This window comes from Pelodiscus sinensis, chromosome 23, assembly GCF_052426305.1.
Source record: "Pelodiscus sinensis isolate ZL-2025 chromosome 23, ASM5242630v1, whole genome shotgun sequence".
In the NCBI taxonomy this organism is placed as follows: Eukaryota; Metazoa; Chordata; order Testudines; family Trionychidae; genus Pelodiscus; species Pelodiscus sinensis.
In genome coordinates, this window is record NC_143074.1 from 15,529,130 (window position 1) to 15,553,001 (window position 23,872).

Here is a 23,872-nt window from a genome sequence, read left to right on the forward strand (position 1 = left end):
TCACACTAGATGTTCCAGAACATTATTTCTTAATTTCTAGATTGCCCGGTAGAGAGAACTCGTATTACTTTTGGGGGGAGAGGCACAAAGGTGCTGTTTTGTTTTGATACTCCATCCAGGTAGGGTTTCTCTCTTCGTTTGGAAGAGAAGAACTGAAAAGTTTCTTCTGCTAGTTTACAAGCTTCACACGCTTATTCTGCTGCGGTGCCTTCTGCATCGGAATTTCCCCTGGGGACATGTCCCACCCACAGTACGTTAGTAACAACCAGTTGTCTGGGGGAGTTGCTAGAAGCCGGGTGAGAGAAACACAAAGACTGATCGTGTATGCAAGCTGGAGGATTCAGAGCAGCTAACACGACTTGGCCCAGTGGCTAAGCCCCAAATCCTACAGGTGCAAATGTAACCGTGGCCTGCTAGGTCAAGAGGAACTGGCCACCACAGAAAGTGTGTGTAGGGGATTAGGATCACCAAAGGGAATGTAGAAGAACTGTTAAAGGGAGTGTACTCATATTTAGTTTATCATCATATACAGCCAAAATTTTCAGTCCCATTGCTCTAAAAATTCTCTGACCTCTCAGGCAAGTCCACAGTTACCTAGGGAGTTGGTTCCCAGCCTGGGCCCAACTGTCCTCAAACTCGGTTCCTTACCTTTCCCCCAAGGGTAACAATTTCTCCTCTAGCCTCTCTTTGAGTTGTTTTCCTCCCACATTTACACTTCTATGTCCTTAGATGTTACCTCTCCTCCTCTCAGCACTGGAATGAGCTTATATAGACCCCCCCAGGCTCCACCCACTCCCAGCAGCCTCTGAGTGGAGTGGATAATTGGAGTCTGCTGCTTTTCCCCTCCCACTCCATGTCACAGTCCACACTGCCACGGTGTGTTTATGCAACTATAGATCCAGTCACGGAGGAGCCATGGCTTAGTGTTTAGAATGGGAGTTTGGCTGGATTAGGAAACCTGGGTTTCATTTTTTTTTTTATTTCCACGAGTCATTGTGTGACCGTGGGCTAGTCACTTTAGTTTCTCCCTCTGTAAAATGGAACTAATACTTGCCCGTTTACACTAAGATAGAGAGAGAGGGGGTATCTACAGCCCACACTGAAGATCATGTTATCTTGAAAAAAGTATGTAGATTAGCAGCAGACCTGCCACAATGAAACTTGGGATGTGTGTAGATAATGTGCACCTAACGTCATGTGATTTTTATCCATGTTTGACCACAGCAGTGCCTCTGGAAGCATGTATGTGAACATGAGAGCATCCTGCTGAGCATCAATCTCTTCTAGTGCCATTAATGATCTGCTGTCTTGGCTCGCCTGTCTGTTTTGGGTGTGTCGGGGGGGGGGGGGGGGGGGAGGGGCAGAAAGGCTGCATGTTTATATCAGAGATGGGTGAACAGCTCTGAGAGAAGAATCGGACCATTTCCCTCAACACAGGACTTTTGTCATTCTCTAGGCTGGCACTGGTCTGTCTCTGGAGGTTCTGGTGTAAGCAGTTCCATTTTTTGGTTAATAATTTCTCATGTCCAAGACAGTATTGGCAGCTCTAAGTTCTTACCCCGATCAGAACAAATACCAAGAATAAAACCTGTTCTCGTGGCCTTTCTAGCTGCCCCAAAGGCAAAGAGGGTTCAGGTGACTCCAAAGCTTTTGAAGAACAACATCTGTGACTAGAGGTTTCTAGGACTAGAACCGTGGTGTCCAACCAGTTCTGAAGTAGTAGCCACTATAGCAAACTAGCCACATTATTCAAGCCAACTAGCCACACTCAGTTGGCAAATAGCCACATGTGGCTAGCATGTTGGATGCCACAGACCTAAAGGCTTAAAATATGATCCCAAAAGCAGCATAAGACTCCTGCTCTTTTTGAACGTGACCCTTCCAGACTGGCCAATCAAAAAGAGGCGGTGACTTGTGACCCACTTCCTGTGCAAAACCAGTTTCTTCCATTGTATTAACAGGTGGCAGTGTGCAAAGTTTGCAGTGCAATGGTCTTGTTTCTAGCTTGGGGTGGGTAGGGCTGAGCTGGGAGCCTCTGTTCCTCTATGGGCTTAATGCGGGTCATTGTAGCTTCAATTAGAGGTTGAGCCTGATGAGAAAAACAGCTGCTGCTTCCTGAGAGATAACTGAGTTACTCCTCATGCGAATATAGCAAAGGGCTACAGTTTTGGGGCTGAAAGTCTTGGACTCAGTCCCCCACTTTGGCCTCTGCACTGATGTGGCTACATGTACATCACCAGGCCCATATAGGTGAGGCCCTAATTCCAACTGACTCCCATACCTATGTTTAAAATCAGTATAACTGCATTGACTTCAGTGCAGTCACCACTAGAGGTGGGGCAGAACCCCAATGTTCTCCCCCTGCCCCTTCCTGAAGTTTGGGGTAGTTCAAACTCCAGGTCTGAATGTGGCTGCTTAGGTCTCTCCTAGCCAGAAAGAGATTTTAAAAATTCCTTTAAAATGCTGCCCCGTTTCTGTGCTGTTTCTCCTTCTTTTGGCATCTGTACAGTTCTTTTACCCTCTCATTTTTGCTTCCCACCCTGAGCAGTCATGGCCAAATTGCCAGCTGAGCTCCCTGCCTCTGTGCCTATCCAAGAGACGCAGAAAATACCAGGTATTTAAATCTAGGCTGACTTCCCCCCCCCTTACTTCCCCATTTGTGCTTTCATGTACTGGCGGACAGCCGTCAGGAGAGTAACGTGGACTGTAGACTAGAAGAGCAGATTAGATTTGGTTTTGATCTTTAAATGGCATAGCTCCACCAGATGACTGCTCCTTTTAGCTGCTTGTAGTGTTCTTTGTGGTCAAGGTGTAGCTGTGGTCATGTGTTAGTCTGAACCTCTTCTGTATTTCATGTTGCCAAGGAGCAAATCCAAGGCGGGAGGGGGAATAGAATGCATTTTAAAACATAGGGCCATAGACTAAAGTCAGCCAAGGGATCCCAAAAAGGAGAACATAAGAATATAAGAGCAGCCTTACTGGATCAGACGAATGGTCCATCCAGCCCAGTATCCTATCTGCCAATAGTGACCAATGCCAGATGCCCCAGAGGAAGGGAACACAACAGGTAATCCTCATGTGATCCTTCTCCTGTCACACACAGCCAAACAGGCCAGGGAAACCATTCCTACCCATCCTGGCTAATAGCCGTTGATGGACCTGACATCCATGAATTTATCTACCTCTTTTTTGAACCCTGTTAATGTTCTAGCCTTCACCACATCCTCTGGCGAGGAGTTCCACAGGTTGTGCGCTGAGTAAAGAAAAACTTCCATTTGTTTGTTTTAAACCTGCTGCCTATTAAATTCATTTGGTGACCCCTAGTTCTTATATTGCGGGAATAAGTAAATAACTTTTCCTTATTCACTTTTGCCACACCACTCGTGATTTTATAGACCTCTATCATATCCCCCCTTAGTCTCCTCTTTTCCAAGCTGAAAAGTCCAAGTCTTTTTAATCTCTCTTCATATGGGACTCCTTACACCTTAGTCATTTTTGTTACCATTTTCTGAACCTTTTCCAATACCAATATATATTTTTTGAGATGAGGTGACCACATCTGTACGCAGTATTCACAATGTGAGTGTACCACAGCAATAAGATATTTCCTGTCTCATTCTCTATCCCTTTTTTAATGATTCCTAACATTCTATTTGCTTTTTTGATTGCTGCTGCACACTGAGAGAATATTTTCAGAGAACTATCCACAGTGACTCCAAGATCTCTCTCTTGAGGAGTTGTAGCTAAATTAGTCCCCATCATATTGTGTATATATATAGTTGGGATTACTTTTTCCAATGTACATTACTTTACATTTATTAATATTAAATGTAATTTGCCATTTTGTTGCCCAATCACGTAGTTTGGCGAGATCTTTTTGAAGCTCTTCACAGTCTGCTTTGGTCTTAACTATCTTGAGCAGTTTGGTATCCTCTGCAAATTTTGCCACCTCACTGTTTACCCCTTTCTCTAGTTCATTTATAAATACATTGAATAGGATTGGTTCCAGGACAGACCCTTTGTTTCCTGTCTTTTAACCAGTTATCAATCAATGAAAAGACCTTTCCTCTTATCCCATGACAACTTGCTTTACTTAAGAGCCTTTGGGAGAGTCAGCTAAAGGAAATTGGGGAGTCATCTAGAAATGAAATAATTAATCAAGTGCTTTTTTAATTTGTTCATTTCCCATTTCCTCTTAGATATTTGTCATATTCTGTCAGATTTTGTGCTTTCCATTGTCAGGGAGGGACATTCTTTCCCCAAATTTGGGTTGATTAAAAAAAATCCCATCTTTCTTTTTGGTTCATGGGCCAACCGCCTCCAGGGTATCAGTTCAGCTATAGGAAAAGCAGTTAGTAAGTGAACTGTTCTGACAGAGCCGACAGAAGAAGCACAGAAGTGGAGTGCAAAACATCAATTTTGTATAGGGCCTACATAAACATTAGCTACTCCACTTGTGTGTCTGTTTATTTTCTGTCAGCTTCATAATGTTTGAACCATTTCAGCTTTTTCTCAACATGAGGCTCGTGTGCATTTAATAAATGCCTCCCACAACTAGGAAAGTGAAAGAAACATCCAATTTACTGGAACCCTCTTTCCCCTGAAATATAAAACCATCTGTGAATGTCACAGAGCTACAGGGGAAAAATTCTTGGGATAAAGAGCATTAATAATTCTCCTGACTCTGTAAAGATGAACAAGTTGAGGTATGTGTGAATGACTAAAAAGCAAAATGCCTCTAGGGCTGTTTTTTATTGTGACTCTAATTAAACCCTTGCCAATTAGTGACAGGCTTTTTCATATTCTCTTCAACGCTGTATTATTATCAATTGGCTTCCATTTTCCCATTGAAAAGGACACTATCACCTACTTTTAGAGCTTGTCATATATTGTTTTACTCTGCATTGTTTTAATCCCCAATAGAAGGTGGGAAATCACATTTCTCTCCTTCTTGAGTTTGTTCTTTTAGTTTTTGCCAGAAAGAAGGGATCCCCCCCCCCCCTTCCTCTCCTTATAGTACTCAACTGAAGCTTGAAATTAACAACATGGGTTTTTCATTTTACTTCATGGTTTGTACACGAGCAAAATTGTGGCAATAGGATTTGCTCCAGGCTCAGTGGCGAGGGCACACAGAGTTTTTTCAATAGGCACCGTACAAGTGGGCAGCCATCTTCGTTGTTTTGATTTCTTTGCAAGGGCTTCTTGAGTTCCTTTAGTGGGTTTTTTTTTTTTTTAGGAAAAAAGATGTGGCCTGAGCACAGGCCTGGGAACTAGGAACTCCTGGATTGTAATCCTCTTTGGACACCTACTTCAGGGGTGCTGGAGGTACAGCAGCACGCCCTGGCTTGAAGCAGTAATTATTTCCTACAATGGTGTCTGATTTCAGCCCCCACACTAGAAACTTAGTTCTAGCACCTCTGCCAACTCCCTGTCATTTTTGCTGACAGTTACTTAGAGTCCAAAAATATCAAACATGAGTGGGTAAAATTAGACACCTACATGGCTATCCAGGTACGTATACAACTGGCCTCAATTTCAGAGGGGCTGAGCAGCTATGGGTCCCAGTGACTGTGTGTGGCGATCCTTCTCTGCACTTGCAGCCCTTGACTCTGCAGTCAGTCAACATCCAATGGCACCTCCAGTGGCCAAGGCCACAGAAATGAAAGAATGCCTGCCGTGGTACACGTCTAACGTGGGCAGAGTCTGAAACATTGCCAGCTGCACAGCTGTGTGGGTGCAAGAATAAGTCAGCATTACTCCATTGCAGTCAATGGGGCTCTGCCCATCTGGCCTGTCTGACCCAAGGCTGCTAGCTTAACTCTTCCATTTCAACCCCTTTTGTAATGAGACTTTCCTATATTACCGCTGCAAGAACTCACCAGCTCGTCGGCAGCTGCCCCACTACAGGTGGGCTACCCCCAAGCCAAGGCCGATCCTGGAAAAGAAGGTAGGAGACATGCTGCTGAATGGGCATAACTGGCTAGTACAGTCCAAATAGGGACTGAGCCTTAGAAATTGCTTAGAATTGCCACTCTGCTTTCCATGCATCTCTCTTTTACCCCGATGGGAAAAGCTCTGGCTTTCTCTGTGCCCTACACACAACTGGCAATGAGGCGAGGCTAGACTGAGCCTCAAGTTTTAGTCATCTACGTGAAAGATGACAAATGGTAGAAGAGATTATCCTCGGCTTGGTGCTCAGGGGAACTAGAAGGATCATGGAAATCTAGTTGATTCCTGAGTGTTTGTAAAATGTAGTAACTTTTGTAAACTGTTACGTATGTGTTGCTTAAAGCATAGACCCTGTGTTGCTATTTGCCCTGTGGTTGTGTAGCCAAGGAGCTTTATACGTGACACGAGGGAACCTCTGGAGGTGGCATGGTGAGCCATGAAGCCTGAGGTTCAGCTTAGCTTGTCTAGCATCCCTCCTCCCTGGTTCATGCTGGCAGCAGATTGTCAGGATCCTCCCCCATTTCCCCGTCAATTTGCCCTTAGCAAGTTCCTGCCGTGTAAATGAGCATCCCTTTGAATATAGAATCTAATGTGTATTAGAGCTGGGCTCCCACTCAAACCCAGGAGCTGGAAATGTGGGGAGGTGGTAATGGAAGGCCAGAATTTATACTGAGATCAGGAGTTGTTGGTCCCTATCTCCATAACAGTGTCAAGTCGAAAATCAGAAGTTCAATGCTGCCCCGACTTGGGGGCATTTGAAATCTTTTTGGCTTGGGCCCACCTTTAAGCTACATGTAGATAGGATACAGTCTGTGCAGAGATGGATACATATCATCCACCTCTGTGCTAGACTGTGCTAATAGAAAGTGAGCCAGATTGGTAGGAGGCACTTAAACAAAATACAAAGTCCTTACAGAAAATAACCATCTTGCATTCTGTCAATGAAAAGAACCTGGTGCTTTCTTCTCTGGCTGGAGTTAAAAGTGTCTAAAGACCAACTTAAATTTTTATCCTTTTGATTGTTGCCAAGTTGAGCTAATTGGCATCGGTTCTGCTTAAGGAAGGAGTTCTGTTCCAGCCATAACTTTCCTTTCCATCCCTGAAGAAGGGTAATTTTGTTGTTTGAGGTAGTGCTAATTTCCATGGAGCACTGATGGTTTTTAGAAATTGGGATGCGTGGGGGAGAGGACAGAAAAATTGGATACTGCTCCACCATCCCAGTCAACATATCTGACTGAAGCTCCCTCACCAGCCTTGGCGAGGAACAAATACAGTGACTACTGATGATCTCTCTCTTGGTGCCATTTCAAGCTGTTCGGCGTCTGGTAAACCCAACCGTGCTTGGACCCAAACCGGTTCCACGGGAGCCTCCTGAAAACATCCGAGGTAAGGACATGATCTTAGGCTCAAAGCCTGTGTCAGCAGGAAGTGAGGAGAGAGCAAGGGGGGCTCTTTTCCAGTGTCAATAAAATGCAGAAGCCTGGCAGTCATTAGACGTTGGACTCGAGGCCAGTGGGTCACATCCAGTACTGCCTGTATTGCCCTCAGGATGTCACATGGGCTGCAGCTGTGTGATGACTGGGCAGAACCACTGTGCTAGGTGCAACTGATGTAAGTGGCTAATTCCCAGGCAGATCATAAGAGATTGGGGCTGAATCAGCCCCTAAAGGTTATGAACTCTCTTCTCCCTATAACCCGGAGTTCTTGCTTCATATGCTTCTATGAACAACAACTGGAGACAGACTGAGTTGGGAAGAAGGCGGATGGTCTTTAGGAGTTATGAGATCTAGATGCCAATGACTTAGCGTGACCTTTTCAGGTGACTTCTCTCTTCCATGCCTTCAGTTTCCCACCTGTAAAAGGTGGGGGAGGGAATTCAGCATATCTTGCAGCATGCCTGTGCTTATAAATCCACTCATGCTTGTCAATCCCTTGGAGCTCCTTGGGTGGAAGTTGCCAGAAGCAGGAAAGCCCGGTATTTTTCATTGAGAAGAAAGCGGGTGACCTTTAAACAAGCTTATTGAGAATCAGCTGGGGGAGGAAAGATTGGGAGAAGGTGCTTTTCCAGGTCTACCCAATGATTGCCAAGAATATACTGGAAATGGTTCTCTTAACTGGCCACATGCCCTACTGGACCAGAGCTTTACCTTCCTAGCTAGGAGCTGTGACTCCATACCCCAGTTAACTGAAAAGACACCAGCCAAGGGTTCTGTATTTAGAAAAGATTTCACCTGCTGCAGCTGAGAATGCCACACGCCCCTCCCCCAGCCAATCAAATGGCTGGTTTATTTAGGCTAATCGGCCACCCTGGACTGACATAGTTAAGCCTAATTAGCTGATCCCTTGATGCTTAAACCACCTCCTCCCAGACAGGTTTTTTTTTCCCTTTGGGATCTTAATCCCGTTGGAGACACCCAAAGCTTCCTCACCCACAGGCACCTACTAAAAGCCAGTTTTGCACAGCTGCAGTTTTTTGGTCCTCAGTGCCCCTGATTTTTTTCAATGGCTTGTACCTCTCATCAGCCTCTAAGGCTGTGTCACGTGAGTGTGAAAAACACTGCTGTGCACTCACCCCTGTACTAGCCTTCCGCACCCCCTGTGCCCAGGTATAAATAACATGACCCAGCAGAGATGTGATTGCCCCACCTGAGTTATGGACTCCACCTAGCCCCTAATGCATGGCTGAGCGCACTTGCATGCTGCGCTGCAGGTGTGGGTACCAGGACATTAGCATCGGATTTGGAGATTCCTAGTATGACGCCCCCCCAAGTAGTAAGAAGGAAGAGGGGGTTCCCATTCTCCATCCTACTTCCTCTCCCATAAGTTGCTCAAGCGTCCATTTACTTTTACTTATTCTTTTCCCTCTTTTAGAGGAGCAGGCTGCACCTAGGTTCTTTCATACCATTTCTCTCAGTCCCTTACCCTGGGGCATCAGGGTCCAGCTCCTGTTATTTGCCCCATTACCTCTGCAGCCTGCACAGGATCCTGTCAAGCTCAGGACAGTCCTGTCAGATGCTGCCCATATCCTCCAGCAAATGCCACAACCATTGCTTTTGCTGATCTGGAATGCCACTGAGTTGGGGGTTTCACTGCTGTGAGGCCTGGCACCAAAGCGTGGCAGGTGTTCGGGGGGAGGGGGCGGGCTGCGTTCTGCTGGCTGTGCAGCATTACATGCCGCCCTTCATCCTGTGCCAGCCCCTTGGCCTGGTGAGACGCGACAGTGGGAGAAAAGGCATGACAGACGCACTGAGCTGAACTGCTCTGATCACAGCTGATCAAAAAGAATACACAAACAGGCCCGGTCTCTGTCACCATGGAAACGTCGGCCTAGAGAGGCCCCCCCCCCCAGGCTAAAGCCACCTGGCTAGGGGGTACCAAACAGCCCACCTGTTCAAGGGCCATCAGCGGCCTTGCCTGCTGGGTTCGTTTTCCACTGATGGGGCTGCTGTGGCAACTAGTCAGGAGGGCAACGCAGACATTCAGCAAGTGGTGCCAAGTAGCCAAACTTGGGCCTGCAAACGCCAGTGACTGTCTCTGGCTTAATTCAAGTAATGGGCCAACACGGACCCCGGAAAGCACTGGGGCACACAGGCTGCCCGAGACCGCCCGCGTGGCCCAGCCTTTCGCCTGTGTGCCTGGCACCTGCCACTGGCAGCAAGACCTGAGGCAGGACAGGCGCTTTGCAAAGGCACGGGTGGCCTTGCATATAACAGTTGCTGCAGCTGGGGAAAAATGAGGCAGGGGCCACTGAAGTGACTGGCCAGAGTCTTACACAATGAATGTGCCAGAGCAGGGGAAGGAACCGGGGGGCAGGGAGCTGCCTCCTCTGGTCATAGCCACTGGCACCAGTACAGGAGTGGGACAGACAGACTGACTCTTTCTCTCCAGTTGTTCCCTGCCACGAAGGCATTGTTGTTATCACGTGTATTGTAGAACTGCCGTGGTCTCCCAGGCAGGACAGAGGCCCTGTTGTGCTTGGCAGCATACAGCCAGGCAGACTGGGGCAGAAGCCCCTGCATGGGGTTGGCTTTGACCCAAGCAGTTGTGGGAATCCGTTTTTGTCCACGCGAGGCCTCGTGGGCTGGCCACGCATGCCTGGTGGTCCCTGCCCGATACCTCTGTGGCTGGCGGCCTGATCCAGCAGCTTGCCCTGCCTGTAGCCCCACTCTGCTGGGAGGTGTGCAGCTCACCTGCCTGTTGGGAGAGAGCAGCTGAAAGGAGCTGAGCAGCTGCAGTGATGCTGTGCTGTTAGGACCAGGCCATCAGTGGGGTCACTGCTGTTCTAGCACAACGCAGTGAAACCCAGACCTCCATCTGCTTCTGGAACAGCCCAGCTGCCATGAGCCACAGCTTTTCTCAGGGGCAGTGGAAATCAAGGGCTACTCTGTGAGCCTTCCAGCAGACGGCTGCTGGGATGGAGTAGGCGTGTTAGCCAGCCAGCGTCTGAGGGCTTACAACATAGCGCCCGCTGGCCTTGCTTGGCTTGCTAGACACCGCGCATCTGCCACTAGGCAGTCGCTCACCTGAGAGCCCTGTGAGGAGGGAGACTGACGGGGCATAAGCACAGCGATGGGTGGGATGCGTGAATGAGGATTTGTTGATCAGTGCAAGGTATTGGCATCTGTCCTAAAACCTGTTCCCAGTGCCACACCTGATGCAGGATATGATTGTGGGTTAGGCACTTACCTGCCCTGTGCCTCAGTTTGCCCAGTGTGAAAGAGCGCTCACCCCACCACCACAGGCTTTTGGGAGGCTTTGCTAATAATAGCGATAAAATCTTGACACTCCTCAGATGAAAGCCAGCGGTGAAACCACTTCCCACAGGAAAACGAGAGCGATGGAACATGTGAGGCAGGGGCTTTTTTAGCTGGAGAGCAGCTTGTCATTCGAGCAGGGTTAGGCTATTCACTGTAAAATGAAAGAGCCTTGACTAATCTCCTTACCCGTGAAACAAGTGGGTTTTTTTAAAAGGTCTATTTCAAAGCCATATTTGAAAGTGTACCTCGCAGGGACTCCAGCTCTCGCTGGCTACTTGAGTGAGCTTCCTGAACAAAAATAAGAGTTAAATTCATCCCTCTGCACAAGGCTCTGAATTTAGCTGGCACTTTTGCCTTGGGGTGAGCTTCCACCTTGGCAAACATGAGCTGGGCAACCATTCCCCTTGCAGCCTTGCTAGTCATGGCTTTCCTGCCCCGCAGGCCTTCTTATGCTGAGCTAAAAGGTGCTTTGCCTGGCATAAGAAGGCCTATGGAGCAGGTAAGCCATGAGTACCTATGCTAGCTCTGTCCAAATACAGGGACAGCCCTCAGCCAACGGCAGCTCAGCATGGTAGGCTCCTAGGATGGTTTCAGTGGGGGGGCAGCACATGGATCAAGTGTGTTTGTGGGCAGAGGGCTACATTAGTTTATTAGAACAGGTGACTGAGCCTTAGGATTCCCACTTTGTTTCTTGCTCTTCCACCCACACACTTCAGCAAACCACTGCACCCGTGACTCAGTTTCCCCCCCTGTAAAGTGAGGGGGGGGAGTACCTGACACTTTCTGACAGCCTGGGGGGTGTTATGAAGAATAATGTTTGGAAAGGAAATAGGAAGAGCACGCAGGCCCTTGAACTAACATAGCCGTGTCAAGCTTTCGTACCTGAGTCGTCATCACAGCTCTGCACCCCAGGCAGCAACCCTGGTTGGCAGCCTCCTCTTCTCCTCCAGGCTAGGGTTTCAAAAGGACAAAGCCCCCTAGGCACTGAAACCCATTAGCCCTTATTTGAAATATAGGCCACTCATGTAATGACACTGAGCTATTGCTGTAAGGTGCATGTTAGCTTCTCTGTTGGGCTAGCTGAGTAAGTCCCCCTCTTGGGCGGGGCAGCCTGATGAATTTCCCAGACAGCCATGCTCTGCTGGCGTTGGGAATTCTCTCTCATCCAAAGCATTAAGCTGTTTTTTGTTTTGTTTTGGTTTTTTTTACTCTCACACGCAGCTGCTCCAAAGAGCAAATCAGGACGCACAGCACACTCTGCTGGCAAGAAGCATGCAAAGAAGCCAGGTACTGCCTATTGTCCTGTGTGAGACAGCTGGGCGGGAGGGGGTGGGTAGCTGTGGGCTAGGTTAGGAGAGCCCTGCTAGGTTCTAACCCTTTGAGCAGTGGCTAGTTCAAGTGTAATTGAGCAAGATCATATGGCCTGGCTAATACTTAGTCCTTCCTTGAACAAAAAGCCTTCTTGAGGTTCCCTTCCAGCCCAACATGTCTATTGCCAGCACCTTTTCGTACGCCAGTTGGTGTGAGCAACATCAGTGGGTTTCAAACTACGGCTCGCAACCCAGGACCGGGTGGTGGAATGTCAGACACTGTCTCCTTGTTGCTGGGGGATCAGGTGAGCAGTGGGGTGCTAAGGCAGCTACCTGACCATCCTGGCACAGCAGCCTGCACTGCGCCCCAGGAGCAGCCTGCAGCAGGCCTGGCTCCTAGTTGGGGGGAAGGGAGAAAGCACACAGGGCTCCATGTACCGCCCCTGCCCTGAGCACTAGCTCCATATTCGCATTGGCTGGGAACCTGCTGCCGGCTGCTTGTGAGGTGCAGCATGGTTTGCAGTGCCAGGAGAGGCAGGAAACTGCCTTAGCACCCCCACTGCACTGCTGACCGGGAGCTGTTCAAGGTAAGCCCCTTCTACCACAGCTCTGACCTCCCTGCCCCCCAAAAAACCACCCCAAAGCTCTCCTCAATTCCACCCCGGAGTCCACACTCAGGTCAAATTATGTTGGGTCACAAGAATCCACAATTTTCTCCAACAAGTCATGAGGGAAAAAGTTTGAAAACTGTCTACACTAAACTGAGTCCAAAGGAAACAGCTTATTTTTAAAATTGTTAGACTTGTCTAGCGTTAGCCTGGCTGACCAGGTTTATTTCTCTACACACACAGAAAGTGGTGGGCCAGCTGCATGACCAATAACTCTGCTTTTCTCTGAACCCGATGCTCTAGTGCACATTTGTGTGTGGAATTTCTTATGCATCAAACATTGGGGGGCGGGGAGGAGGAGAAATGTAGAAAGGCACCAGCTGTCTGGTGCAGAAATAGATATCAGCGATGCCAACGTGATGTTCTTGGCCGACTCCATTTATTCTAGCACGAGAGCTGCTCTCCCACAGTGTAGGAAGGGAATGTGTGTGAAGTAATGAGAAAATGCTTGTTTTTAATTTTTCCAAGCGGCTTCAAAGAGCTCCAAACTCATCAGGCTGAATGCTGGCTCTGGCCCAGTGGCACCTGTTGAAGTGTTTAGAGGTAAGAGGGAGAAATGGCGATGGTGGGCAAACAAACAGATGCTTCAAGCTTCGGAAGGACCTGTCTAACCCTGTGATCAAGATTTTTCTCGCCTTTAAAAAACACCATCCAAAAACACCACCCACCAGGGTCAGGGATGTGTCAGACACCGACCAGACTAGGAGTTACACTTGTCTGACTGCATCTGCTAGTTATCATTGCAAGAACGAATCCTTATGATAAACTAACCTCCGCGAAACTACAACAGTCAGCAATACCCAAACAGCCGCTTCCTTGAACAGTGAGGAGCAGGCAAAATGCATTTCGTTGAGGTTCCTTGTTTACATTTCAGTCACGATTCATCTCTAAGCCACTATGAACGATGGGAAAAAACCCTGCCTGGCTCCATGGCACCAGATCTTTATTTCATAGAAACAAATCTCATACCCCCATTCCCATCAGCACCCCCCTCCATGCGCATGTCAGCTTGTGTCACTTGCATGCTGTCTCCCTGCCATCCTGTGTGTTCTCTTACCAGTAGAGATGGGCTTGAAGCAAATCTCCAGCTTCCCCCAATTAGTCTGAGAAAGGGCAGATCTGGCCTGTCCTTGGGGTTGTTTCTACTGTATCTCATGCCCCTCCTAGCCTGTTTGCTCTACTGCTGGTGAGGAGGGAGTCGTGAACTCCGCCTGTAACAACCAAACACTGTGGTTGGGAAAAACATAAAAAAACAATGAAAAGTCTAGTAGCACTTTAAAGACTAACAAAACATGTTGTAGATGGTATCATGAGCTTCCGTGGGCACAGGCCACTTCTTCAGATGACTGGAGTATTAGAAGTCCAGATCCAAAGATAAATAAGGGAAAAAGGGGGGAAGGAAGGAGGCAAAAAAGAAAAAAGACAGGGAGTAGATTGTTCAAATAGTTACAAGAGGCTGATAAGAACAATTGGCACCTCCATTGCTTGGTTGGTTAAGTCATTAGGATGTAGCCAGTAGGGTGGCTCTGTTCATTCCATTCTGATAAGAATTAAACATGTAAATGAAGTTGTTACAACCCTTCCTTTTGTCTTTGGCTTCAAAGTAGGAATAAGAGATCCTCCGGAAAAGGGCTTTATTCCGGAGGATCACACCAGTCTAGACGCTTTTTTCCGGCTTTTCCCCAAGCTGGAAAAAAAGCAGCGGCCATGTTTATTTAAATCCCGCAGGGGATATTTAAATCCCCCGCGGATTTCCCTATTCTGAAGTTGGAAATTAATATGCCTCTTCCGGAGAAGGGGGCCAATGTAGACGTAGCCCTACTGTAGTCATCTGAATCATAGAATCATAGGACTGGAAGGGACCTCAAGAGGTCATCGAGTCCAGCCCCCCGCCCTCAAGGCAGGACCAAGCTCCGTCTACACCATCCCTGACAGATGTCTATCTAACCTGTTCTTAAATATCTCCAGAGAGGGAGATTCCACCACCTCCCTTGGCAATTTATTCCAATATTTGACCACCCTGACAGTTAGGAATTTTTTCCTAATGTCCAATCTAAACCTCCCCTGCTGCACTTTAAGCCCATTACTCCTTGTCCTGTCCTCAGAAACCAAGAGGAACAAATTTTCTCCTTCCTCCTTGTGACACCCTTTTAGATATTTGAAAACCGCTATCATGTCCCCCCTTAATCTTCTTTTTTCCAAACGAAACAAGCCCAGTTCATGAAGCCTGGCTTCATAGGTCATGTTCTCTAAACCTTTAATCATTCTTGTCGCTCTTCTCTGTACCCTTTCCAATTTCTCCACATCTTTCTTGAAATGTGGCGCCCAGAACTGGACACAGTACTCCAGCTGAGGCCTAACTAGTGCAGAGTAGAGCGGCAGAATGACTTCACGAGTTTTGCTTACAACACACCTGTTGATACAACCTGGAATCATATTTGCTTTTTTTTTTGCAACAGCATCACACTGTTGACTCATATTCAACTTGTGGTCCACTATGACCCCTAGATCCCTTTCCGCCATGCTCCTTCCTAGACAGTCGCTTCCCATCTTGTATGTATGGAACTGATTGTTCCTTCCTAAGTGGAACACTTGGCACTTCTCTTTATTAAACCTCATCCTGTTTACCTCTGACCATTTCTCTAACTTGCTAAGGTCATTTTGAATTATGTCCCTATCCTCCAAAGAAGTCGCAACTCCACCCAGTTTGGTATCATCTGCAAACTTAATAAGCGTACTCTCTATCCCAATATCTACATCATTGATGAAGATATTGAACAGTACGGGCTGTGCCCACAAAAGCTCATGATACCATCTACTTGTTTTGTAAAGTGCTAATAGACTTTTCATTGTTTTTTTAAGTTTTTCCTGTTACAGACTAACTCAGCTACCCCTCCAAAGAATTGTGATTGGGAGGAACGAGACACGCACTGACCCATTTCTTGTGCCAGTCCCCCACCCCAGCCAAATGTCCCCCATAGCCGCAACGCTGACAGTGCAATGAGACAGACATTTCTAGCCATCTCATCCCCTTCTGTGTCTAATGGAGATAAAGAAAAAAATTCACTCGTCTCCATTATAAAAATTCTGCTCCCAGAAACAAAGCTGCTGGGTTATGATGGAGCAGGATGTGTCCCTGCTTACCCAAGGCTTAGGGTCAAGGCTTTATAAACAGCTTTTTCTGGCAGTGAAAGCAGGATAGTTACTCTCAAACCCTGCTCACCACCACGCCAGTACAGAGCAGGAACCAACCCAGCTAGCAGTCTCCACATTTTGGGGGGAGAGGCTAGTGCATTGGGGTGAAAGAAAACCCCTCAGATTCAGGTTGCTGCCCGTTCTGTCCCAGGGCCCTGCACATGGCTGCCTTTTCCAGGGAAGGCCTGCCAGGGACGTCTCTCTCTTCTCTTCCGAACAGACTGCGAGTGCTACGGCCACTCCAACCGCTGCAGCTATATCGACTTCCTGAACGTGGTGACCTGCGTCAGCTGCAAACACAACACGCGGGGGCAGCACTGCCAGCACTGCCGGCTGGGGTTTTACCGGAACAGCTCGGCAGAGCTCGACGACGAGAATGTGTGCATAGGTGGGCAGCTGGGGACCCCGTTCGTGGTGGGCACTGCTCGCCCGGGAGTTCCACTGCGCTGCTGCTTCAGAGCTGGCTGAAAGTACTTACCAGCCACTGGGCGGTTTGGTGGCCTGTGAGACCAGGGCCCAGTGCCTCACCAGTTTCAGGGCCACAACTGCTGCAGAGGGTGTGTGTGTGTGTGTGTGTGTGTGTGTGTGTGTGTCAGACAAAATAATTCCCCCCACCCCAGCAATGCATCTTCTCCAGCTCGGTTAAGGTGCATTGATAGCCCAGGTTAGGGGAAGCTTGCACTACCGTTGAAAAGAAGCCAAGATTTGAACTAGCAAACTCAGGCTGACTAGTACACTGCCTTGACCTCCTGTCGCCAGCCTAGCCGCCAGCCCTCCTGGCCCTGGCTGTAATGGAGGCACTTGTTGAAGCTTTGCTGTACTTTCCCCCATCCGTGTCCAGCCGTCACCATGCTACACACGCTGAGCATGAGCGCTGGGGCTGTTCACCCACCAGGCACTAATTCACTCAGCGCTGAGGACAAACTCTGCTCACCGTCTCTTGCCCAGCCTGCTGGGCAAAGTCTGACCTGTTTGATCCAGGGCACATGGACTCCCTGCTGCCCGGGCCACCACCTTGCCATAAGCCCCAATTACAAAGTTTCTCCGATGAGTTTTACACCAGCTCCCACCTGGGAGGCCCTGTCACACCTTGGAGGACTGATGTGAAGCAGCTGGTTGGCACTAGGCTTTCTCCATTCCTGGTCTGTCGTTTTCTTCCTTTTGGTCATCGCACTCTTGCTCCCGGGAGAGCAGGCAAAGTCTGCCCCCTGCTACCCTAAGGTCGCCCCATTAACATCGGTGCCATAGTTGCAGCCAGAATCCAGCCCTCACGCTCCTGCCTCTCCCCCTTGGAGGAGAAACAAGTTGAGCAGCAGCAGCCTCATACAGCAACTCTACAGGGCTAAGGCTACATCTGCTCCCTCCACTGCCCCATCAATGCCCCCACCCGGCCCCTCCTGCCGGCTTCCGCTGGAGAGCAAAGGGGCAGCTGGAGACAGAGGCTCGCAATTCGGGCGAGATGCTGCAGAGCAGGTGGCATGGAACTCTGGGTCCCCTTGGCCTTCAGTCAAGGCTGGGCTGCCAAAGCGGAACGGCTCATCGAAGGCTGTAGCCCAAGGAGGGTGGAACAAGCGGAGGGAGGCAGGGTGGACAAGAGCCCTACCGCCAGGTGGCATCTCTCATAAGCCCTTGTACAGTGCCTGGTGTAATTAGGGGTACAGCTAGACTAGGTTTTATTTTCGAAAGGAGATATGCAAATTTGACACTAATTTGCATATCTTCATCCGATTTTCTTTTTAAGTGAAAGTAGTCTGGACATGGGTTTTTTGGGGGGGAAAAAAACCCTTTTTCGAAAAACCGTGTAAACCTCCTTGTTAAAGGAAGAGCATTTTCCCCCCCTGAAAAAACTGCATCCAGACGCCTTTCACTTTTGACAAAGCAATCGGAAGAAGATATGCAAATTCGTACCAAATTCGCATAGCTCCGTTCAAAAATAAAACCTAGTCTAGACGAACCCACGGTCACTGGAGCTACTAGGCTCTCTGGTAATACCAATCGACCCCACCACCCAAGCCCCGACACGGGACGGCGTGGCCACTTACACATACCGAGCCGCCCTCCCAATGACAGAGCAGGCGCAGCGCTGCACTTTTGAGGCAAAGAAACGGGCTTCCAGGTAGTTTTTCGTGGGCGCCCCTTCAGCTACACTCCTGAGCGCCAAAGTTGGATGTGGATGTCAAGCCAGTGGGACATTGCCTAAGGGGAGAAGTGTCCCACCGGTTCTGGGGAGCGATGCGCCTGGCTGTGCCCTCCACCCCAGAACATGGTAGTGGGTAGAGCAGAATCTGAGTATAACTCGCTGGGGCTGGAGAGGCATCCCCAAGATGCAAGCTGGGGTTACTAAGGACAAAGTACTAGTAACAGTTCACCCCTAGAAGCCCACTGGCAGCCTTTCTCCAGGCCCGGGCAGCGCCCCCTCGCAACGACCTGGCGCGCTCCCCACCTCTCAGCGGGCACGGCCTGATGTAGTAACTGGTTTCCGTGTGTTTGGACAGAATGTAACTGCAATCAAATCGGGTCGCTGCACGACCGCTGTAACGAGACCGGCTACTGTGAATGCAGAGAAGGTGCCACCGGGCCCAAGTGTGACGACTGCCTTCCCAATTACTACTGGAGACAGGGCTGTTTCCGTAAGTACCCCAGGCCCGGGGTGAGGAGCAGGGTAGCAAATGCACAGCAGCACCCCCAAAGACTTGGCAGCTGGGGACCACGCTAGGCTAGGCAATGCTGGCCCAAGGAGCCGCCAGCAGGGCAACCCGTTGCTGTGCTCAGGACCACAGCATGGCCAGCGCCCAGGAGGGAGGCAGTGGGGGGGAGCAAGCTTTGGGGGCACACGGCAGAGAGCCCAGTGCATAGAGCTGTGAAGAGAACAGCAGTGGAATGCTGAGTCCTAATTAAGGCCATGTCATTGCATGCTGAAGGGCTGTGAGTTCTGTGAGTTTAGAGCGTAGGTATGAGTGGCGCAGGGCAACCGGACTAATACTGGGGTGAAAGTAACAAATTTCTTACCGGCCCTGTCATATTGCAAGCCCTCCAGGGAGCCCCCTCAGGGCAGGAGGTTGTGCTACGTACCAACATGAACTGTAAGGGTGAGGTGGAGTGGGGTGGGGCGCAAGGCAGGGGTTGGGGGTGTGTGTGCAGGAGCCAGGGTTGGGGGGGAGGGAGAAAGGGGCTCAGGGTAGAGCCGGGTATCTGTGGAGGGGAGCAGGAGAGTGTGTGCACGGGTGTTTGTGCATGAGGTAGGGCAAGGGGAGCTGAAGGCCCCCCCACAAGATTCCCGTCATGGAGTCAGTGCAGAGCTCGTCTGCCCCGTGCCTCCCCTCCTCTTCCCCCCCTCCACCTGCGGGAGAGGAATGCATCAAGCTGTGCTTTTCCCCCTCACTCCCTGACACTGATGGGGAGGAGAAGAGGATGCAGAGTCCCGGTAGGAATCTCGGAGCAGCAGGGCAGCTTCATCCCGCTGCCCTCCCTAAACGGCGCCCTGGGTCAAGGACTGGGGCAGTCCCGGAGCGCTGGTGGAGCACACCCCAAGCCAGCCCCTTTCATCTGCCTGCTGCTTAGCACGTCAACCTGTGGCAGAGCCTTGGAAGCTGGGCAGGGAGCATGCCCCCCATAGCCGAGCGGCCTGGCCAGCTGGCTGCTCCTTGCCGGAGTAGCGCACTGGGGCGCAGCAGCCTGCTTTTGCCTCTGATTAATACCAGCCTGTGGATTCTAGTACCAGTTTTAACACAGGCTCCTTCAGCGATGCCTTCTCCCCTACAGCTGCCCAGGGCTGGGGCCTTTCACTATCCCTTAATTATACTGCAGAGCATGAGCTTTCACTGTGGCACAGGGCTGAATGGTAGGAGCTGGGGCTGTGGGTATCTGGCAGTCACTCGCCGTGTTCTTTCCTCCCTCCCTGCCTTGCAGCCAACGTCTGCGACGAGGAGCTCTTGATTTGCCAGAACGGCGGCACCTGCTACCAGAACCAGCGGTGCCTCTGCCCCGATGGCTACAAAGGCGTCCTGTGCGAGCAGTCCAAGTGTGACACTGACGACAAGGCCTGCAACTCCGCCTCCAGCACATACCTCAGCCTCCCCCCCTTCCTCATCAGCGCACTCCTCCTCCAGCTGGGACACCGGTTGGACTTGTGAACGGCAAACACCAGGGAGCCAAGTCAAGGTGCATCACTGTGGGGGGAGGGGACCTAGGAGACGAAGGTCATAGGTAGCCTTCCTCGGCACCACCGCCTCAGCCTTCCTTTGCTCTAGGACTTCCATGTCGTAATGCAGTCCCCTGGCCGCAAAGAGGTGCAGCGTCTCAGGGGCTGACTCCTGTCCTTCCACCAGCAGCCTTGCTCAAACAGCCACATCCTGGCCAGAGGTGGCCGCGGCGTGGGCTCAGCTGCTGCGCGGCAGGGAGAGAACTGAGACAGGCATCGTGCACAAGCTGCAGGACGTTGGTGTCGTTTGAAAGGACTCTGGTCACTAACACTTCCTTAAAAAGCAGAGACTCTTTCCCCACTCGGAACCGGGGGCTCTGGTTCCGGGGCATGGGGGCCCTGCCAAAACAGTGCCGCAATCCAAGGGTTTTTTTTTTTTTTTTAACTTTCTGATAGTTTTGTTTTCAAAGAGCCGGTCCTAATGGCTCCAGGGCCACTAGAGACTGAAAGCTGAGGCATCCCTGAGGGATTCTCTGGTCCATCTTTGCTGCAGTCCCATGTTACGTTGTTGACCCGGCCAGGCCCCTAGATACTGTTGCCTACAAATCTAGTTGCTGAATTTATAAGTTTTGTATTTTTGTTGTTGGGTTTTTATTTCCTTCTCTTGCACTTGACCAGAACAAAAAGGCCGTTGTGCACATGGTATATCAAAGGAGTACAATGTCTTAACCAGGCATTTCTGTATAGTGTACGGTTCAAATACTTTTTTGGTAGAGAATTATTTTTGTTTGAATTAAATGTTATAAAAGGACCGTGACCTAAAGGGACGTTTTACCATGAGCATTTGATTCTGGTGTATAATCCTACAGTAAAGCAACTAATAATTGCTGCTTGGCCCCCATGTTTTCCTTTGCGCGCACAGTTAATTACAGGTAAAGACTTATTTTTTTGATTCATGATGTCCTCTTGTGTTTTCTGACTCAAATATCAAGGTATCCTTTGTTGGGGGGGAGGGGGAGTGCTGGTTTGTCTTTGAGGTCACAAGTATTTTTAATTGTGTTGCTGAACCAAGATCAGCTTGGCTGACAGCTACAAGCAGAGACGGGTTTTCATTTGGCATCTTCAGAGACTGTTGGTCTCTGCTTGAGATACCTTCTCAAGGCAACGCTGCGGTAGAAAAAGCTACAGCTCGGGCAACCAAATTGGGATGTTTTTCCAAAGAGAACCAGCTGTTTAGACCACCGATGCTCAACCTTTTTTCATTCACGACCCCCAGAGCCAGGAAAATTTAAGTTGAGAAAGAAAAAAAAAAACATTTTGTTACAGCCCCTTTAATTTAAAGGGCCAGTCTGCTCCCCTAACACTCCTCCCACCTCCGCCATGTGTACAGTGGGCGCTGAGCAGGGAAAAGAAAATACCTGCCAGCCCAGATCAAAGCGTTGCGAGCCCCAGGAAAACAGCTACGGCTTGTGCACCACTGGTTTAGACCCACTACGCACATATCCTCAGTGACCTGTCTGCACTGCATTCCTCTTTTGAGAGAGGAATGCAAATGCAGCCGAGCGAAATTGCAAATGAAGCGCAGATTTGAATTTCCCATGCTTCATTTGCATAATCATGCCCAGCCGCTTTTTCGAAATACCCTAGACAGCATTTCTTTTTTCGAAATAGGGTATTTTGAAAAAGCGGCAGGATGCGATTATGCAAATGAAGCACGGGAAATTCAAGTCCGCACTTCATTTGCAATTTCATTTGTCTGCATTTGCAGTCCTCTCTCGAAAGAGGAATGCAGTGTAGACATACCCTGATTCAGCTACGCATTCTTGCAAAGGGCCAATCTCTGTTTTGCATATTATCCTTAAACAAGCACAACCTTGGACTCTAATATAAACTCACAGGTGTCAGTTCAAATACGGAAAGGGACTGAAAACTCATGACATGTTACAACGGGAGGTTGTATTTTAAGCCATTCATGAGGAAGGGAATGGAGGATTCTGAAGCAATACATGATATAACTTGCCAATTAAGCAGCCAGCTGAAAGCTTTAGATCGCTCCCTCCCTGGGCAACTGCCGTATTATGACTTCATCCCGAGAGGTAGCACAGACGTTTTTCCACTAGTCCTCCCCCAGCCATTTCCATTTCGGTTATCCTTACCCCAAGTATTATACTACTGCCCTTTCCCATATCAACATATCTCCAGTTTCAATACTCTCCATGTAGGAATTGTTCCTCATTCCCAATCTCAGCCATAGCCTGTACCCAGCAGAGGGGCTGTGTCTAGACTGGCCAGTTTTTCCAGAAAATCAGCCGCTTTTCCGGAAAATCTTGCCAGCTGTCTACACTGGCCGCTTGAATTTCTGCAAAAGCACTGACTTCCTACTGTAAGAAATCAGTGCTTCTTGCAGAAATACTATGCTGCTCCCATTTGGGCAAAAGTCCCTTTTGCACAAAAGGGCCAGTGTAGACAGCTGAGAATTGTTTTCCGCAAAAAAGCCCCGATCGCGAAAATGGCGATCGGGGCTTTTTTGTGCAAAAGAGCATCTAGATTGGCACGGACGCTTTTCCCCGAAAAGTGCTTTTGCGGAAAAGCATCCATGCCAATCTAGATGCGCTTTTCCGAAAATGCTTTTAATGGAAAACTTTTCCGTTAAAAGCATTTCCAGAAAATCATGCCAGTCGTGACGTAGCCTGGGAGTATTCCAGGTCTGAAAACAACACATTTAAAGCATCTTTCAATCCTGAATTTCAGAAAACTAGAACCACTGAAATGTGGTCACCTGCAGAGGAAGATGACAAAGGACCATTGCTTTGTAGAAGAAAAGGAAAATGTGAAGAGCGAGAGGACAAATTCTCTTCTTCAATGAAAGCAGTATAATGGGATCATTAAATCCAGAGGCCTTGTTTGCTTTGAAAGCACATTCCACATGAAACATCCCACATATGAAAGAGCTGGAACTTGATTCAGTCCAGCTGGGAAGGGGTGAAGGGTTGAATGGACTCTACTGAGATTTGACCTGTAAGTACAGGGAATTTATTACAGACTTCATTAATTTGTTGGCAGAGGCATTCTCCCTCTTCCTTTGGTGCAGCTGCACGTTGCCTGAAATTAGCAAAACGTTCATTATTGCCTCCATTCTTTCTTGCTGTATCAGATGGAAGTCCCCATGAGCTACAATTCCTGCAAGTCGTTTTTTAGGAGAAACTATAACTAAATCAAGACCTTAAAAACACTTCTGGAGGGGGTAGATACAAATTGCCCTTTTCTTAGCACTACTATTTCTCTAGGAAATTAGATTATAAGCAACCACAAATAATTTACAACTTCATAAAACCATTTCCCCAGACAGACTTCGCAGCCGTTGGATCCCCCACTCTGTGCTCAAGTCGCTTTATTACAATGAAAGTTGGAACATTTATAACAGCAATACAAAAATTCGTGGGGGTGGGGGCGGGGGTGGGGGGAACAATCAAATGGGGGCAGTGTTGGGAATTGACCAGCTAGAGACTGTGTACAAACAGCTGCTGGGCAGCAGGCAGCAGCACACTCACTAGCATGGTTAAAAAGAGGTCACTGGCTTTCTTGCATGGCTTTAGAGAGAAATGAGCAGTAATGATGTTACAAGCCCCTCTCCACAGGTGGGCAGCAGGGTCTAGACAAGAGGTGAGCAACCTGAGGCACAGAAGCCACCTGCAACCCATCGGAGTTCTGTGTGCAGCCAGCAAAACATTTTGTTTACCGTTGCCCACATGCAGAGTTGCCAGATTCTGCTGGTTTCCATTTGCGTAGCTTTTTCCCTATCGGTATTACTAAAGTGATACACATGCAAAGCAAGGGCACCGGAAGGGAGGT

General features: G+C 49.0%; 1 protein-coding gene across 5 annotated transcripts in view; it reads left to right on the forward strand.

Annotated features, from left to right (window-relative positions):
- The window catches only part of NTNG2 (netrin G2), a 91,827-nt gene extending 70,921 nt beyond the window's left edge, over positions 1-20,906 (forward strand). For 2 of the 5 annotated variants that reach the window (XM_075906036.2, XM_075906038.2), the window contains 6 exons: positions 7,261-7,335; positions 11,928-11,993; positions 13,153-13,227; positions 16,100-16,267; positions 18,375-18,509; positions 19,789-20,906. In XM_075906036.2, the coding sequence (XP_075762151.1) occupies positions 7,261-7,335; positions 11,928-11,993; positions 13,153-13,227; positions 16,100-16,267; positions 18,375-18,509; positions 19,789-20,012 (743 nt within the window). In that variant the 3' untranslated portion in view covers positions 20,013-20,906. Of the gene's footprint in view, positions 1-2,545; positions 2,615-7,260; positions 7,336-11,927; positions 11,994-13,152; positions 13,228-16,099; positions 16,268-18,374; positions 18,510-19,788 lie in introns of all 5 variants that reach the window. The other 3 variants (XM_089773003.1, XM_075906039.2, XM_075906041.2) reach the window with 3 other exon arrangements.
- The last annotated feature ends 2,966 nt before the right edge of the window (positions 20,907-23,872 follow it).